Here is a 19,557-nt window from a genome sequence, read left to right on the forward strand (position 1 = left end):
CACTTGAACAGAGAGTGAAAACAGAGTCATGTAGAGAGGTGGGTAGGCAATTTGAAGTGAAATATCCGGGTGCTCCAATTCAGGGAAGAGAAACTGTTAGACGTCCTGTTAACAAATTAAGGACAACAGGGTCGATAAATGCTACAATTCCTAAGCGAAAACAAAGAGTATTGACGGGAGAAAAAAATTGATGAAATCAGTGCATCATTTACACGCTCTCCTAATAAATCTCTTAGATGTGTTTCACAGGAAGTTAGTGTTTCAAAAACATCAGTCTTTACTGCTGCTAAACTTTTAAAATTAAAACCCTACAGAGTATAGTATAGAAAGCGGAAGCTTACGGATAGACGATTCCGCAAGCGACACCGCAGGCAGGCCGCTTTCCTGGCCCCACCCGTAGGCTAACGCTCTGTGTATGTACATCTTGATTAAACAGTTCTAACACTTCTATCGTTAATGATTTGTATGGTATGATTTGGATTGTATGAGTTCCTCGATCTGACGTATCATTCACTGTCTCTTCCGAATTCTCAGCCGCATTCCTCCGGCGGGGGAAGTGACCCAGGTGCGACTGTGGAGGTCTGGGCAGCTCTTGGTCTGCGGACACGCGCTGAATTCGTAGTGCAGCAGCAACGCCGCCAAGCCCACCTTGACCTGCAGCACGCCGTATCGGAACCCTGCGAAGAAAACAGCCTGGTGAGTACACATTCACATTGTGTACATAGTTCAACAAGCAAGAGTGTAAAACATCTGGATTTGCGAAGCCAATGAAAGATATTTAGCCTAGCTGGAATGACTGAACATTGAATACTGCACACCTCGTTGAGCGGCAGCCGTGGCGAAAATGTGGCTCGCAATGATAGCTATGCATTTCTCTTGCTTCCTACCTCCCCCAACCCTACCCTCTCACTCACTAGAGTGAAACTCCGTTCTTGTATTTGTCTCTGACCTGCGAGTGGCGTATCATCTCAATGTCTCTCTCTAAAGCAATGTACCTCTACAAAAACGAAAGTTTCAAGTAGGATGGGAGGACGCTTTTTTTCTTTTTGCTGCCAATATGATGAGAATATTAAATGTATGATTTGTTCACAAGTATTACGAAGAAAACGGTTGTATAACATGAAACGGCATTATACTACATGTCACTCATGAAACATTATTATTATTATTATTATTATTATTATTATTATTATTATTATTATTATTATTATCTCTGTACGTCGATCCTTTTTCAGCAGATGTACGAATAATGCGGTTAGATCTTCAATTTAAACTCACAGATTTACAATGTGATGTCAAATGAAAGCTATATGTAAGGACTTGACAAATGTTGAAGTTTTCAAATCTTTGCCAAAAAATAAATATCCCAAGCTTCGTTCTTTTGCTTGCTCTGTTGAAGCCATGTTCGCTACAACTTACGTTTGTGAAAAATTATTTTCAACAATGAAAATAGTAAAAACCAAATTTAGATCACGACTGACAGATAAACACCTTCGTGATCAACTACGACTGGCAGTAAGTGACATAATTCCTGATTTTGAAACTTTGTCGCAGAGACATTCTGAAGACAGTTAATTTTAGGTTGTGATAATGTGCCCTATGTTTTCTTATTCATGTATTTCTTCGTTACACGTACTAAATATTAGTTTGTAGCCTTGTACTGTATAAAATTATATTTAAGTGCTTGACGTAAGAAAAATGAAAATCCGTTAATAAGTCAGGCAGTTGCTTCACTTCCCCTTCGGGTGTCCGCCTCCCTCCATAGGTGCTATGCACGTTGCAGGTTACACATGGGCTCGGCGCACGATCACATTTTCGCCACGGCTGCATTATGGGAAGAGAGGCGCATGAGCGTAATGCTGTAATATTTTAATTTATAGGCCAGTAATAAAGTATTTACATTATTTTTCTGCTTTAATTTCCACAATGTGAGTAGAAAACTTAAAAGCCTTAGCGAAGATTCTGATACCTTTACTGTGCCTCAGTAACGAACAAGAAAATTAGTCAGGGTAAACATTCACGTTGTGGAATTGCGTTTGAGAACGAAGCACGCACATGCATGGTTCATACGCACTAAAGGGACGTTAGCAGGTTTTTGAAAATAGTTGTTAAATATTTAAATTCAGATGCAGCCCAACCCAACCCACTGTAGCTTGTCACTGTTTATCGCGGTCGTTGACTCTTCTGCAGTCATTTGGACGAGATTGATGCTACATTAAGAACAACATTGTCGCCAAGCTAAACTAATGACAGTCGAACATGGAAAGCAGCTGATTTGGCTTCAGTTTGATCGGCGTGTTGTAAACGAGTTCTTCTCTTCCATTTCCATGTGACCTTCGATGAAAGAAATCAGCAAGTTCTCTTGATGTGAATCTTCCATAACAGCCCCAAACAGAAGAAACATCAATGTACAGTATCGCACGTAGTGTTTGACACAAATAACTCTAACGTAATGTACAAAGGATAGTTATACAGGGACATCATTTTATTTTTACTTGCATTTTTATTGTACCTGCATTTCTGAATGTACTTCACTCCCACCCCTTCACTAATGTCCTTGCTCCCGTCAGACACACAAACTTACGGCCGCTGTTGCATTCAAAGTCTTCAAGCAGTGAAGTAAACACTGCAGTGTATAGTGTGTTTCATAAATATGGTTGCGTTTTCTATAGAAGAAAGAACCTATATTAATAATATCGTACTAAAAAATTATATTCAAGAAACGATAAATTCAATTTCAGAGAATATGCTTCAAAATGTTTTTAATAATATGCGTAAAGAATTGAAACCTGCATTGTAATGAACGGCAACCATTTTCAGCAACTTGTTTAAACATTCAGATTAGCTTATTTTGAATTGAGGTGGCTAGAAGCAAAGGAATGCTAGTGACATTTGTAATAACATGAGTTAAGTGCATCCAGTGTAAGCTAAAGTGTCTAAAATTTTAGTGGCAAAGGGATATTTTAATCGCAACACACATTAAAATTTAAATAAAAATTTCACCGATTTTACGAAAGCTTAAATATTTAAACCCCATTTTCTCAAAAGTAACTTAAGTGCACTTACAGCCCTTTACTTATGACCCCCACAATTTAAATGCACTCTCTATATTGTATGATAACATCAATAATTAATATACTAAATAAAGTAGATATTACATAACGAACATAGCCGCCTGAAAAGTTGAGTTTTTAAAACAAGAATGTTACTACTCTACTGTATTTTGATAAATTCCGTAAAAGTGATGATCAAACTGAAAATCGTAATATCGTATTTCCCTACAACATAAATGGATACACTACTTTTCTCTCCTCCTATACCTAGTAAAATGATTTGTTTACATACTGCACTAGTAACACCAAACTCCTGTAATGGAAGGGGGCAACAGTGTTTTCGAATATAGCCAGGTTAATGTTAAAAATGTTGGTAAAAATAAAATGATGTCCCTGTATTTAAACTGAGGACAGGTTTCCTGAATTCGATTCCAGTTGGCTGTTGTAATGTACACGGTAGCAAGGTTCTGTATGTACAAAATTCGCATGAACTTTATGATGACCCACATTAAAAAAAAGGCAACATGATTACCATGGGCCCTTAATCGCTTGAAAGAAAAGCTGTGTTAACTAATATGATACAGAAAGCAAGCTTACTGGACAAGTTAAGGCTACCGAACGAAATGTTTCCAGATATGGAATTAGGCCCTATTGGTGACCTGTACTACTTAAGTACTTAACGAAGCCTTCGTTACATCCTTTATGTAGGGTGATTCTAGAAAAAATTAAACAGGAAACTGGAGATGCTCTACTGAACATTTTGAGATAGGGAACTTTGGGTCGAAGAGTCAGTACTACTCCAGCGTACTGTGATTAACTCTTGGAATGCTATGAAAGGGTCTCTGGTTCACTCATATCGTGTTTTGTGTTGTAACAATTGCGAACACGATAGGTGAACAAAACATGATGGATTGCCTACATGGAAATATTAAATGTAAATACAAAATGTAAATAATAAATGTAAATATGAAATATAAATATAATAAAATGTAAATATTACATGTAAATACGAAATGTAAATATGAAATATAAATATATTAAATGTAAATAATCCTCTGATTGAGATTCTGGCTGATATCTACATCTATTATCAGGCAGTACATCTCACTTGACGATATGTGTCGGAGGAAGAACAGTTGTTTGTATGCATCTGAAGTCTGATTAGTGTAATATGTAACTAGTCGGCGATGTATGCAATGGAAGGGGAAAGGGACTGGCCACTCTACCCCATTATCTTCTGGCCTAGTTGCCTCGTAAGTGGTGTCTTCTTGGTATCACTTGTGAGGTTCAGACCTGTCTTCGGACAGTTGACTAAACAACAAATGTAAAACAGTAAGCGACCACAAGTTGCTATCTAAAACTGTTCAGTAGAGCACCCTGTGTCATGTTTAACTTTTGCTCGTTTTTATTGAATTACTCTGTATAAACATAAAATAATACTTCGGAAAATAGAATTTCGAATAATTCGGTAGATTTGGGCCCAATTAATTGCGGTAAGCGAAGTTCTTCTACAGTATATTCTGAACATTAGATAGAAAAATAGCATTCATCCGCGCTTATTGCATTCAAACATAAAGACGGTGGATACTTATCAGTGCGGGATCAAGGTTCGTTTATATAGCCTACTGCATTATTGTCTGGCGAAGAGTTGAGTGTTGCTTTGTGGAGTGCAGTAAATAACGGTTATTATTCAGTGACATTCTCGTATGTCATGGCGTTTGTTACGTCATTAGACATATAGCGTCATTTTAATGAATGGCAGCGAGCTTTATTTCATCGTAGTAATTGTGTGGCATGGAGCTGTAACGGCGACTTTCATATCATTTAAAATTTGCTTTATTGGATTATCTGGAAAAGGTTTCAATCAAAACGCTAATGTTGACGTGCTTATACGAGTGTAGATTTTTTGATGACAAATGTACTCGTCTCTACCAAGGGAATGTTTGACTAATATTTTTAATGTAGTTACAATTTTACATAATTTAATTTTATAACTAAAGGCTCATTCACAATGAAAATGAAACATAACGTAAGCGTTAACTTAAGAATATAAACGTTACGGTAAAATTAAGAAGTCATACCATCATTCACGATGGGAACATAAACATAACAGCAAACATACATGGTAACCATGGAAACATAACAACGACGCCATTTCCTCATATTCTGTCGTATACTTCAGCGCTCCACGATTGTGTTCTGTTTGAAAATCACGTAAGCATAAGCATGAAAGTTTGGAGTTTGCAAACTTTCATGTTAACGTCTTACGGAAATGTTTATGTCAATGCTTATGTGAATAATTGTGAATGATCCCATTTGATAGCCTGGGCGCAAACTTCTGTGTTTATGTTACGGTTATGTTTAATTCTCATTGTGAATGGGCCTTATCAATAAGTGAAGATAAAAGCCGCGCCGCTATCTTGAACGAAGTACCGTGTGACTCGACGTTATCTTTTGTAATGTTGGTACGCGTTGTAAGACAACATACGACATTTTGGTCCTCATTGTTCATAAGCCGAGGTCATTAGGAGATAAAGAATTGACATAATTTAGAAATCCGAAATGTATAGTGGTGGGTGATTGGTCCGTCGTGGCCCACTTGTTTTCAGGGCTCACCCTGTTGTTGTGTCAACATCTTAGAGAAAACTACACCCAGATGAGTGATCGAGCCAGTTGGCTCCTTAGTAGTGACTCTAATAAAAAATCGAGGGGTTCACTGGAAAAGAAACCATAATAAAAGTTGATAAATCTCCTGTAATACAAGCTGAGGATGGATTTGTGAAGAACGGTTAACACATTAACATTCCCAAGTTTTTTGAAGGCTCGACCCACTTTGAGCGAGACTTCTATATACGGTCCCCACTACCGAATTTTCTTTCTTTCTTTCTTTCTTTCTTTCTTTCTTTCTTTCTTTCTTTCTTTCTTTCTTTCTTTCTTTCTTTCTTTCTTTCTTTCTTTCCTTTTCTTTTCTTTTCTTTCCTTTCCTTTTTCCTTTCCTTCCTTTCTTTTCTTTTCTTTTCTTTCCTTTCCTTTCCTTTCTCCTTTCCTTTCTTTCTTTCTTTCTTTCTTTCTTTCTTTCTTTCTTTCTTTCTTTTCTTTTCTTTTCTTTCCTTTCCTTTCCTTTTTCCTTTCCTTCCTTCCTTCCTTTCTTTCTTTCTTTCTTTCTTTCTTTCTTTCTTTAGTAGGCCTACAGACCAGAAACAAAAATTAAGCCACCTGAATTTTCCAAGTTCCAGTTATAAATGCTGCGCTCAGGTACAAGAGAAAGCACAATTTTTTGGTCCAGGGAAAAGTAATCCTATTTATTCGCTGATCAAATCATTACTCATTTTAACTAAATATTTTGCAACAACATCTGCTGAGCTGGCAAAAAACTTTTGTCCAAGCATAATAATTATTCGGAATACTTTGCACAGCTATCTTTATTGATTTTCACCTCTTTCTCCTCTCCTTTTACCCGAGGCTCGACACTAATGCTGGAACAGTTGGCTTATAATATGTCTACTAGAGTTTAGCGCACAATTGCGCATTAAGCATGTTGTGGGTGTTAAAACAGGAGAATCGGAAGAATCTTTCCTGTCTGGTTCTCCCTATTTTTCTGCGATTTCAATTCCTTTGAATTTCATTCATTCAGTGTTCTACACAAGGGCAGGTATTTCACTGCAAACCCAGCCTTCTCCAGTCTTTCTTATTTTCTGTCTTCCTCTTTGTCTCCTCATATGATCCATGTATCTTAATGTAAACTATCATGTGGTATCTTCTTCTGCCTCGAACTCTTCTCCCGTTCACCATTCCTTCCAGTGCATCCTTCAGTAAGCAGCTTCTTTTCAGCCAGTGACCCAGCCAATTCCTTTTCCTCTTCCTGATCAGTTTCAGCATCATTCTTTCTTCACCCACTCTTTCCAACACAGCTTCATTTCTTATTCTGTCCATATCCACATTTCAAATGCTTGTATTCGTTTCTCTTCACTTCGTCGTAAATGTCCATGTTTCTGCTCCATACAATACCACACTCCATACAAAGCACTTCACTAGTCTCTTTCTTAGTTCTTTTTCCAGAGGTCCGCAGAAGATGCTCCTTTTTTTCTTAAAAGCTTCCTTGGCCATTGCAATCCTCCTTTTTCATCTTGGCAGCAGCTCGTGTTATTACACACAGTACACCCCAAGTATTTGAAGCTGTCCACTTGCTCTATTGTCTCATTTAGAATTGGCAAGTTTACCTTCTTTATTTTTCTTCCCGTGACCATGGTCTTCGTCTTGTTTGCATTTATCTTCATCCCATACTGCTCACAGCTGTCGTTTAGCTCCAGTAGCATATCCCTTAGTATCATCTCCTCTTCTGCTAACAACGCCATATCATCAGCAAATATTATGCACTTTATTCTTCTTCCTCCTACTATCACTCCTCCCATGTTCTGAAAACAGTTCTGCACTAAATCCTCCAAGTAGATGTTGAACAGGGTAGGTGATAAAAGGCATCCTTGACGTACTCCTCTCCCAATTTTGTTTCCTTTCGACATTTCTTCTTCTATCCTGACTTTGGCTCGTTTCATATACAGATTACTGAACAGCATTCTCTCTTTCCAATCCACACCTATTTTCTTTAGGATCCCCATGAGTTTATTCCAATCCACTCTGTCAAAAGCCTTTTCTAAGTCCACAAATACAACATAAACTTCTTTATTCTTCTCCAGGTATCTTTCACCGATTGTTCTTAGCAGTCCAATTGCATCGCTCGTACCTTTTTCCCTTCCTGAAGCCAAACTGCTCTTCTTCCAACTGTTCTTCCATCTTAGAATATAAACGTCGATTCAGTATTCGCAAGAGAATCTTCGCCGAGTGCGATATCAGGCTGATAGTCTTGAACTCGTTACATTTCTTGGAATTATTTTTCTTCGACATTGGAAGCAACGCTGTCTCCGTAAAATTTTTTTATTACTTGGAAAATCTAATTTTACACAAAAAGACAAATAACAATAAGGGAAATAATCTAGGGCCGGAAAGACAGTACAAGACTCCATTACTTTGCGTTACTTACTTACTGGCTTTTAAGGAACCCGGAGGTTCATTGCCGCCTTCACATAAGCCCGCTATCGATCCCTATCCTAAGCAAGATAATTCAGTCCTTACCATCGTATCCCACCTCCCTCAAATCTATTTTAATATTATCCTCCCATGTACGTCTCGGCCTCCCGAAACGTCTTTTCCCCTCAGGTCTTCGAACTAAAGGCTGGTTCACAATAAACCGGAAACGAGAATCGGAACGAAAACGAAAACTGTAAAATTGTTAAAATGTGTACATTTAAATGTGAGCATTCACAATTAACGAAAAGCTTGCCGGAGCCCGGGATCGGGAACGGAGAGTTGGCCAAGTTTCAACTTCGGCGTTCACGTTTCCGATCACAGCCCACTAGATTCATTCTATTGCCATCTAAAAGCTATTTTGTGTTGTCGTCGTATATTTTGTAGCAAGAAGACCGTGACATAACCTATGCATTATTTTGTTCTGTGCTGTGCATCATGGAGCAAGTTTTATTTGATGAGATTCTAATATTGAGTGTTGAGGAAAATCCTCACGTTTACGATAAGCGGCGCGCCTCGTATAAAGATGAGAAAATGAAGGAGAATACGTGGCTTTCAATAGCTGCGTCTTTGAACACCGATCGTAAGTGAATCATATTTTATTACTGTATTGGTTGTATTACACACTACATATTCATGCTTCAATTCAATAACTACTGTTGTGTTCATTTTTGTTCTATTACAAATGTTTCTTCTCTAATTATTTTACGTTATGGTAGACTTAAAATAGGTTGTGATAATAAAGATGCATGGGCATATTTATAGTACTGTTGAAATTTTGAAGTTGATTTAACCTGTGTTTATGTTGGCTGCCTTGTACTCATGAGAGAACGCCGTTGGTCAATTATACACAAATAACATCAGAATGCGTAATATCGACTTTACATATCGTTATTGACATACATATCGATATGCATAGTCGTCTACGTTCTCGGTTTATTGTGAATCAAAAATTTTCATATTCACGTCCTCTGCTTCTCGTTTTCATTCTGGTTCTCGTTCCCGGTTTATTGTGAACCAGCCTTAACACTGTACACGAATTTATAGATTCACCCATACGTGCTACATGCCCTGCCCATCTCAAACGTCTGGATTTAGTGTTCATTATGTCAGGTGAAGAATACAATGCGTGCAGTTCTGCGTTGTGTAACTTTCTCCATTCTCCTGTAACTTCATTCCTCTTAGCCCCAAATATTTTCCTAAGCACCTTATTCTCGAACACCTTTAACGTCTGTTCCTCTCCCAAAGTTTCACAACCATAAAGAACACCCGGTAATAAGTATACTGTTCTGCGTTATTACTCATAATTATCAGCACGCTCAGTTGTACGAAATGATCTACTTTACTGGATATCCGAAGCCTGCAGTCTTTGCTTCGTGTCCAGTGGAAGACTTACCGATGCACACACGCGGTCCCTCGCCGAAGGGCAGGTACGTGAAGTGCTGCCTAGAGTTCTTGTTTGCGTCTGTGAATCTGTCAGGGTCGAATTTCTCCGGATCCGGGTAATACTGCGGGTCGTGATGGATCGCGTACACTGGGATGAGGACCTTGGTGCCCTCGTCGAGTCGCACCGACGTGCCGGGGATGTTGTAGGGCTTGCTGCATACTCGGTAGATGTTGGCTTCCAGTGGATACTTCCTCAGCGTTTCTGTAGTCATAAAAATAAGCACGTACTATGAGACACGTATAAAACTATTAATACTAAGCAACAATTGAACATTGAGCACATTTTGGAATCGTAGGTACTTAAAATTAATAAGATTTGTTGCTGGTAAATGAAATACAATTTTATAAACAAAATAATGGGGCGGTGATAATGATGGTGATCGAACGTGGACTCAGTGAAACGTACAGCAGAGTCCGTATAGGTCAGTTCCGTCGGACGCTTTTTCAATTCATTGTGGGCTAAAGCAAGGAGATGCACTACCACCTTTACTTTTTAACTTTGCTCTAGAGTTTGCCATTAGGAAAGTGCAGGATAACACATAGGGTTTGGAATTGAACGGGTTACATCAGCTGCTTGTCTATGCGGATGACGTGAATATGTTAGGAGAAAATCCACAAACGATTAGGGAAAACACGGAAATTTTACTTGAAATAATAATAAGATGGGTTTGGAAGTAAGTTCTGAAAAAACAAAGTATGTGATCAGAAGATAGTACGAAGTGGAAATATAAAAATTGGAGATGTATCCTTTCCAAAGGCAGAAAAATTGAAATACCTTGGAGGAACAATAACAAATATAAATGACGCTCGGGAGGAAATTGAACTCAGACTAAATATGGAAAATGGCTGATATTATTCGACTGAGAAGCTTCTGTCATCTAGTCTGGTTTCATAAAAACCGAAAGTTAGAATTTATAAAACAGTTATATTACCGGTTGTTCTGTGTGGCTGTGAAACGTGCACTGTCACTTTGAGAAAAGAACAGAGGTTCAGGGTATTCAAGAATAAGGTGCTTAGGAAAATATTTGAGACTAAGCGAGATGAAGTTACAGGAGAACACATTGTATAGTGGAGTGCAGTGTGGAGGCCTATTCTCAGTAACTGTTTCACGTTGCTTACCTACTGCTACAGTACAGTATGGAGGAATCTAAAAGACGGAACATAACATTTAACATTTAACGATTTACAGCTCGAACTTATTGATCTTCAATGTGAGCTAAGGGCTAAAGATCGCTTGAATAATACTACTAGCCTAGTTGAGTTTTACAAGACTAAACATTAGCAATAATATCCACGACTACACAGGCTGGCTGTGAAAATGATTGCTAAGTTTGGCTCAACATTTATATTTGTGAGCAATTGTTTTCTATAATCAACTTTAATAAAGGCAGACATCGAACATCTGTAACTGATGTTTCATTACGATCAGTAGGCTACTGTTCCTTTCAGCTGCCAACAGCATAAAACCTCGTTTTGATGTACCGATAAATAAAGATATAATAAAATGATATTGTACGTTTAAGTAGCTATAGAATTTCTATTATTTCTGTAAAATAAATATTTATTAATTAATTAATAATAGTCCAAGATAGTTTTGCAAACACTGAGCGGGAATCCATTTCATAAGCACTCGTAATAGTACTTCCTTTTGTGTATATTTTGTACGAGATCACCCCTTCTTCCAGTCCACCCTTATACAGAGCGCAGCTAATATCTGCATTCCGCTCATGAGCTGTGAGCCGGCTCGGAGAGCGCAAACCTTGTGCAGGCCTGACCTAACATAATTAGGAACATTAAAGCCAAAATTTGGAGATGGGCAGGGTATGTAGCATGTATGAGTGAATCCAAAAATGCATATAGAGTGTTAGTTGGAAGACCTTTGGGGAGGCCGAGACGTAGATGTGAGGACAATATTAAAATGGATTTGAGGGAGGTGGGATGTGATGCTCAGGATAGGGACCGATGTGGTCTGCTCACCTGCCACGACCCTGTCCATGAGCTTGAGGCCCAGCACGATCTCGTACGTGAGTCTGCCGTCGTGCTCCTCCCTGGCGGCCTCCACCTCCGCTCGCAGCTCCTCCTGCAGGTCGGGCTGCAGAGCCAGCTCGTTCAGGCAGAAGCTCATCGTGGTGGACGCCTTCTCGCTGCCCGCCCGCAGGAACATGGCCGCCTGCGCAGCCAGCATCACGTCGTCGAAACCTGCAGAGCAGACATTCTGTAAGGTCCAACCGCTCAGCACATCGTGTTGCAAGAAATGAATGTCCAGGCTTGGATGAAACGCACCACGAAAAGAACGCTTACTTTGCATTCCACCCGTCTATAATGGGGAGTCGTCAAGTCCTATCTCACTAACATGGATAAATATATAATAGGATGCGAAACTGCGGTCAGCACCATCTAGATTTGGTACTCTGAAATAAGATGATCAGCGCCCGACGTCGTAGGTGGTGAACATTAGAACTACGTGTTGGGTACATTACTGAGAGTTCTCTATCTATCCGTTCGAGATATTGTATGGGAGAGTCGAGGAGAGAAGATGGCGGACTGAAACTTACTAATAAGTGAACATAAAGTGATACGTGTGTGTATAAGCAGAGTATGTTAAACAGTGATGTTTGTAAAAATAGTGTTGAATGTATTGTAAAGTAAGAATAATATAATAAATTGAACTATCTACGTAGTTCTTGCAGACTTTTCCATTGTGCTGTACAATAAATACCCAAAGAATACAATTTCAATTATCAAACCATTTGCTTTATTTTTTGTCTCTGTCTGGTTATATTTTAATCGGATAGTGTAAAACACATCGTCTCTTTTATCTTCCTGTTGGCTCCGGTAAGAATTTTCAGTAGAATATGCTATGAGGAATAAAACTGTAAATGTTTTACTTTAAATTGGGTTAGTTTTAAATATCGATGAGGGTGGGAGGGAATACTTTCTGCACACTTTAACATTTTCGTCACCAGGTGCGCTGCTAAATGCATGGAGTAATTACTCTTTTCGTTACTTGGTGCGCTGCTATTTGTAGTAACGCCTCTCCCAAAAATAGATGGCAGCAAGATCAATTTCAACAACAGCGCCTCTAGTATGTGTTACGGGAAACTCATTAAGTTTCGCATCCTATTATATATTTATCCATGTCACTAATGTTAAAACAGCCATATTAATGACCCGTTATCTCAGGACATGCTAGGTCAGGCCTGCAGAACTGTAGCTCTTGAGATCGACTTCTTTCCTCCCCTCTCTTATCCCACCCACCTTTTCTACCTGTGCGGTCACGGCGTTCTAGTTACGCTCGGCTGCATCAATATTCATTCTCGGGGCGGAAGTCGACCATCCCCAATAGAAGTGGAGTGAGGCTGACGTCATAGTTCCCCTACTTTGCGAGTTCTGCAGGCCTGTACTAGGTATAGAAATGTGATATTTTACAGAATGTTTATACATTTTTTTCTGAGTGCACTGATTCGTTTTGATGGTAAAATATCTAGTAGAAAAAAGGTATGTTTTTTATAAACACAAATTTTCAACAAAAAATTTTAATTTTTTAAAAATAAACTATTACAGCAAACTCAATCAAAGGAATTCCACAAGTCCACACCTGCGGAGTAACGGTCAGCGCGTCTGGCCGCGAAACCAGATGGCCCGGGTTGGATTCCCAGTCGGGACAAGTTACCTGGTTGAAGTTTTTCCCTGGGTTTTCCCTCAACCCAATATGAGCAAATGCTGGGTAACTTTCGGTGCTGGACCCCGGACTCATTTCACCGGCATTATCACCTTCATCTCATTCAGACGCTAAATGACCAAATATGTTGATAAAGCGTCGTAAAGTAACCTACTAAAAAAAAAGAATTCCACATCATCACAGTGTTATCTGAAATGTACGGTAAAAATGTCATGCAGATAGACCTAGTAGTTTCTGAGAAAACGGGTCATTTATGTAGAAAAATGTAGTTTTAAGCGAATCACGTTGAAAGTAAAAGTTTCCATAAAAACTCGCCTATTACACAAAAATTTTTTAAAACCCTCCCGGTTGGTAGTCCTCATCTTCTTCTCCATCCTACCCTCCCCCTCTTGGATCTTGCCTCTTTGGTTGTGTTTGATACGGCTACCTCATTCGCAATGTGTCCAAGTTCGCCATGTTTTAGAGGTATTATGTCCTATTTGAATACCTAGATCCTTCAACACCTGTATTCTTGCAGTGTATCCATCATGAAATGTGAGTACTGCATCTAGTGCACCAAGTTCCAACGCTAACATACCAACAAACACATTTTTGGGACTCGAAACCAAACAACTTTATTGAACGATTCATTAGTATTCTGAGTCTTCCTCTCAAATATTAAAATTAAAATATAAAAAAAAAAATATATAAAAATTTCTTAAACTGATGGTCGTTCCAGTTGTATTTTATGAAAATGCGAAGCAGATTGAAACTGTACCTGTTAACACATCGGAGATATCAGACAGGAATTAGATTACACAGTTTTAAATTATTAGATAAAGTAAATAAATAAATATAAGATAAAGTGGAAACTCAACGTTGATGGAGGGGAAGAAAATAAAATTCCAGAACAGCTTGTAAAATATGACTCCAAATAAACAAAGACCAACGAGACGATAGACAGCCCAGTACATGGAAGAGAAAAACACAAGCTGCTAGATTTAGAGCTTGCATCCGATTCATGATTCTCGGCCAGGTTTGAACTGCGAACCTCTTACCCAATGGTGACTATTCCATCATAGAGGACGATAATGCCTCTGTGCTACAGGGAGCTCTTACACAGGTGACCGGGTTTGATTCCATTCGTAAAAAGATAATGTGACCGTCTTTTCAATGTTGCTGTTACCAGATATCGTAATGGTATGTATTGAAACAACAACAAGGAATGCGCCGCCGGAGTTGCGCTCGTGCGCGGATTCGATCCCTGCTTGGGCTGATTACTGGTTGTTTTTTTTTTTTTGAGGTTTGCGAATGCTCGGTCACACCTCTCCAAATACCATCTGGCTATCATCAATCTGAATAATCTAGTTGCTGATACAGCGTCGTTAAATAAACAAGTAAAAAAAATAATTAATAAAAAATTTGGAAATGAATAAATGAAAGTAATAAATTGGAAAATTAACAAATGAGAAACTGAATAATGAGAAAATGAATAAACTGAAAAAGTGGGTAAATGAATGAATGATGATTAGAAGAATATTTTAATGATTGAAAGAATAATTTAATGATTTAATGAATAATTTAATGATTTAAAGAATAATTGGATGATTTAATGCATTACTTAATGATTTAAAGAATAATTGGATGATTTAATGCATTATTTAATGATTTAATGCATTATTTAATGATTTAAAGAATAATTGGATGATTTAATGCATAATTTAATGTTTAAAGAATAACTGAATGATCTAATGCATAAATTAAAGTTTAAAGAATAATTGAATGATTTAATGAATAATTTAATGATTTAATTGATAATTTAATGATTGAAAGAATAATTTAATGATTTAAAGAATAATTGAGTGATTTAATGAACAATTTAAAGATTTAATGCATAATTGAATGATTTAAAGATAATTTAATGACGTATTGAATAATTAAATGATTTAAAGAATAATTTCATTATTTAATGAATAATTGAATGATTGAAAGAATAATTAAATCATTAATTGAATAATTGAATGACTGAAAGATTAATCAAATGATTTCATTAATAATTGAATGATTGAATGAATAATTTAATGATTTAATGAAGAAGTGAACGATTTAAAGATAATTTAATGATGTAATGAATAATTGAATGTTTTAAAGAATAATTTCATTATTTAATTAATAACTGAATGATTGAAAGAATAATTAAATCATTGATTGAATAATTGAATGATTGAAATAATAATCAAATGATTTAATTAATAATTTAATGATTTAATGAATAATTCTATAATTTAATGATTTAATGAATAATTTAATGATTTAATGAATAATTGTATGATTTAATGAATAATTGAATGTTTGAAGGAATAATTTAATGATTTAATGAAGAAGTGAACGATTTAAAGATAATTTAATGATGTAATGAATAATTGAATGTTTTAAAGAATAATTTCATTATTTAATTAATAACTGAATGATTGAAAGAATAATTAAATCATTGATTGAATAATTGAATGATTGAAATAATAATCAAATGATTTAATTAATAATTTAATGATTTAATGAATAATTCTATAATTTAATGATTTAATGAATAATTTAATGATTTAATGAATAATTTAATGATTTAATGAATAATTGTATGATTTAATGAATAATTGAATGTTTGAAGGAATAAGTGAATTATTTAAAGAATAATTGAATGATTGAACGAATAATCGAATGATTTAGTGCATAATTGCATGATTGAACGAATAATTTAATGTTTTAATGAATAATTGAATGATTGAACGAATAATTTAATGTTTTAATGAATAATTGAATGATTGAACGAATAATTGAATGATTTAAGGAATAATTGAATGATTTAAATGCATAATTGGATGATTGAACGAATAATTAAATTTTTTAATGAATAATTGAATGATTGCACGAATAATTGAATGATTTAAAGAATAATTGAATGATTGAACGAATAATTGAATGATTTAAAGAATAATTGAATGATTGAACGAATAATTGAATGATTTAAAGAATAATTGAATGATTGAACGAATAATTGAATGATTTAAAGAATAATTGAATGATTGAACAAATAATTGAATGATTTAATGAATAATTGAATGATTGCACGAATAATTGAATGATTTAATGAATAATTGAATGATTGAACAAATAATTGAATGATTTAATGAATAATTGAATGATTTAAAGAATAATTGAATGATTGAACAAATAATTGAATGATTTAATGAATAATTGAATGATTTAAAGAATAATTGAATGATTGAACAAATAATTGAATGATTTAATGAATAATTGAATGATTGAACGAATAATTGAATGATTTAAAGAATAATTGAATGATTGAACAAATAATTGAATGATTTAATGAATAATTGAATGATTGAACGAATAATTGAATGATTTAAAGAATAATTGAATGATTGCACGAATAATTGAATGATTTAAAGAATAATTGAATGATTGCACGAATAATTGAATGATTTAATGAATAATTGAATGATTGAACAAATAATTGAATGATTTAATGAATAATTGAATGATTTAAAGAATAATTGAATGATTGAACAAATAATTGAATGATTTAATGAATAATTGAATGATTGAACAAATAATTGAATGATTTAAAGAATAATTGAATGATTGAACAAATAATTGAATGATTTAATGAATAATTGAATGATTGAACGAATAATTGAATGATTTAAAGAATAATTGAATGATTGAACAAATAATTGAATGATTTAATGAATAATTGAATGATTGAACGAATAATTGAATGATTTAAAGAATAATTGAATGATTGCACGAATAATTGAATGATTTAAAGAATAATTGAATGATTGAACGAATAATTGAATGATTTAAAGAATAATTGAATGATTGCACTAATAATTGAATGATTTAAAGAATAATTGAATGATTGAACAAATAATTTAATGGTTTAATGAATAATTGAATGAATGAATGGATGAATAAATAAATACATAAATGAATGTGTGAAAATAAAAATGAATGAATAAATAAATATTATTAGGCAATTGTTTTCCTTCAGACTGCAAGTAGGTTCCTCACCTTCGTCTCTGTCCTGCGAAGCCTCCTCGCTGCCGGAATGCTGCGGATCCTGCTCTTCATTTGTCTTGTTGCGGGCCAGCATGAGGAGATGCATGACGTCCTTCTTCATGATGTGGTTCTCGTCTCGGTAGTCCACTATTTTCTTCACCACCGTCTTGAAAAACGTAGTGACGTCAGTGGGAAAAGTTACCATCTGAAATATTTTGGGCAGTTTCGGCGAAATGGATTCCAGAATATCGATGAAGGTGTCGCCGTGGGCGTGTATGATGCGGTGCCCCATCTGCTTGAACTCCGAGTCCCGGTCGTGCATGGCGTTCACCTCCACGCCGAACGCGCAGGAACCCGTGGCGTCCATGGTGAAGTTGACGAGCACCTCGTACATGTCCAGCACCTCGCCTCGGCTCGCGCTTGCGTCCAGGTGCTCGATCAGCTTCTCCGAGTAGTGGTCGATGTGCTGGTACACGACCTTCAGCTTGCCCGGCGTGAAGGCCGGCGTCAGCTTCGTCCTGATGTACCGCCACTGATCGCCCTCCAGATTGAACAGGTTGCAGGACAGAGGGTCTTGGTTCAGGTCTGGATGTGTCCCTTTTCCAGGGAAGCAAGCGAAATCTTTAACAAGCACCTGCTTGATTAGCTCCGGATCCCGGATCAGGAGTACCGGGGTTCTGGCCTGGTGTATGCCGCCGTACCTCTCTCCGCTGAACTGGTTGTAGAGGTCCTGGAACACCAGAGCGGGCGAGCGCTGGCGGAGAGCGAACTTCTTGACGTTGCCAAACAGCGGGACCGGCTTCAAGGATTTGACGCCCCTCTTCCTCCAGTAGCCGAACGTGGCGGTGCTGTACCAGTAGAGGATCAAAGCCGCGACCGCTGCGAAGCCCAGCAGCGCGGTGAACACGGTCCGGATTATCAGCTCCATCTTGGCTGCTGTCCAGAAGCGACTGATGATCAGCCATGCTTCCTGCCGCTTATATGCGAAGGCCTCACTCTGCCTCGTCATTCATTCAGAACGAGTCTGCTTAGTGCAACAGCGTCTCAAGGTCTCGCACTCACTTACGGCGTGATGAAGCACTTTTCTAAAAAGACTGCGACTTAGTCCCTTTTCCCACTCGTCACTTTGTTTATCTCTTCATTGTTCTGTTATTTGCCACTTGTCTGGCGCTACGTTCCTTAATGTACTTAACGACGCCTCATCAACTTAGTGTGGTATGCACAAGACCGTTGTAAAATATATCCGAATCCACCTTAAGAATTGGGGTGGCAATATTTCTGTTTATTTCATTGCGCCAGGGGTTTCAAAACTCTGGATACAAGGGAAGATGGTTGTTATGGTATATGAAAAATTGAAAAAAAAAAAAAAGAAAAAAAAAAATGTATGATATCAAATTGCCATAGATTTGGTTGTAATATATAATATTTTTTAATTTTCGTGGTCAATAAGGGATTTTTTGGTTATTAAATTAACCTAGAGCGATTTTTATGCACTGTATTGTAAGCTGGAAATATATTTTATGCTCGACCATGCCGAAATGTAGTAATTATACACCTGGTAGCAGTACTTTAATGCATGTCATTAAACTACACCTATTCATCAAAGTTCAGGTTTTCGATTATTCTCGGATATGCAATCGAAAGACAACGAGGGAAACGTCATGGAGGCTGGAAATCCAATACTGTCGCAGAAGGTTATGTTCTGTTACTATAATAATTAGCATTAATTGTAAATAATATTCAAATAAATTCAATTTGTCATCTCGTTTTTCAATTCTAAATAAATTTCCAGGTTATACCAAAATTAGTTCATGTTATTCTCTACATCAAGGTCAATGACATTATTGTTCCTCGGAAAAAATCAATACTTTCGCGTCTGCGCACATCTCACAATATACGAGCTATGCACAAGGTCACTTCCGATCTTGAGTAAGATACAAATAAAATGAGTACGTCTGAATAATTTCAAGTTAGAAATATGGTCGAGCATAAAAAGTCGTATGAAACTTGCCTATAATGGTAATTAAGACGCTCGTATGAAAATTATGAAACTCGCTTGCACTCGTTTCATAAACAAACATACTTGAGTCTTAATTACTATCATTATAGGCTCGTTGCGTAATGTACTATTAAAGGTTTTTATTTATATTATATTATTACCACATCTCTGCATATTGGTCCGTTCTATTCATTTTCTATAGTTCTGACGGTAATAGAATGTCAACCACTTACTGT

General features: G+C 36.6%; 1 protein-coding gene across 1 annotated transcript; it reads right to left on the reverse strand.

The window, feature by feature from the left end:
- Positions 1-510: 510 nt before the first annotated feature.
- On the reverse strand, positions 511-18,279 carry LOC138708235 (probable cytochrome P450 6a13). The gene is made up of 4 exons (XM_069838574.1): positions 17,335-18,279; positions 11,559-11,780; positions 9,532-9,783; positions 511-677 (listed from the first exon to the last, which is right to left on the reverse strand). The coding sequence occupies exons 1-4, from the start codon at positions 18,248-18,250 to the stop codon at positions 511-513; spliced, it is 1,557 nt and encodes a 518-aa protein (XP_069694675.1). The 5' UTR covers positions 18,251-18,279.
- Between the last annotated feature and the right edge of the window lie 1,278 nt (positions 18,280-19,557).

Source organism: Periplaneta americana, chromosome 10 (assembly GCF_040183065.1).
Source record: "Periplaneta americana isolate PAMFEO1 chromosome 10, P.americana_PAMFEO1_priV1, whole genome shotgun sequence".
Taxonomy (NCBI): domain Eukaryota; kingdom Metazoa; phylum Arthropoda; class Insecta; order Blattodea; family Blattidae; genus Periplaneta; species Periplaneta americana.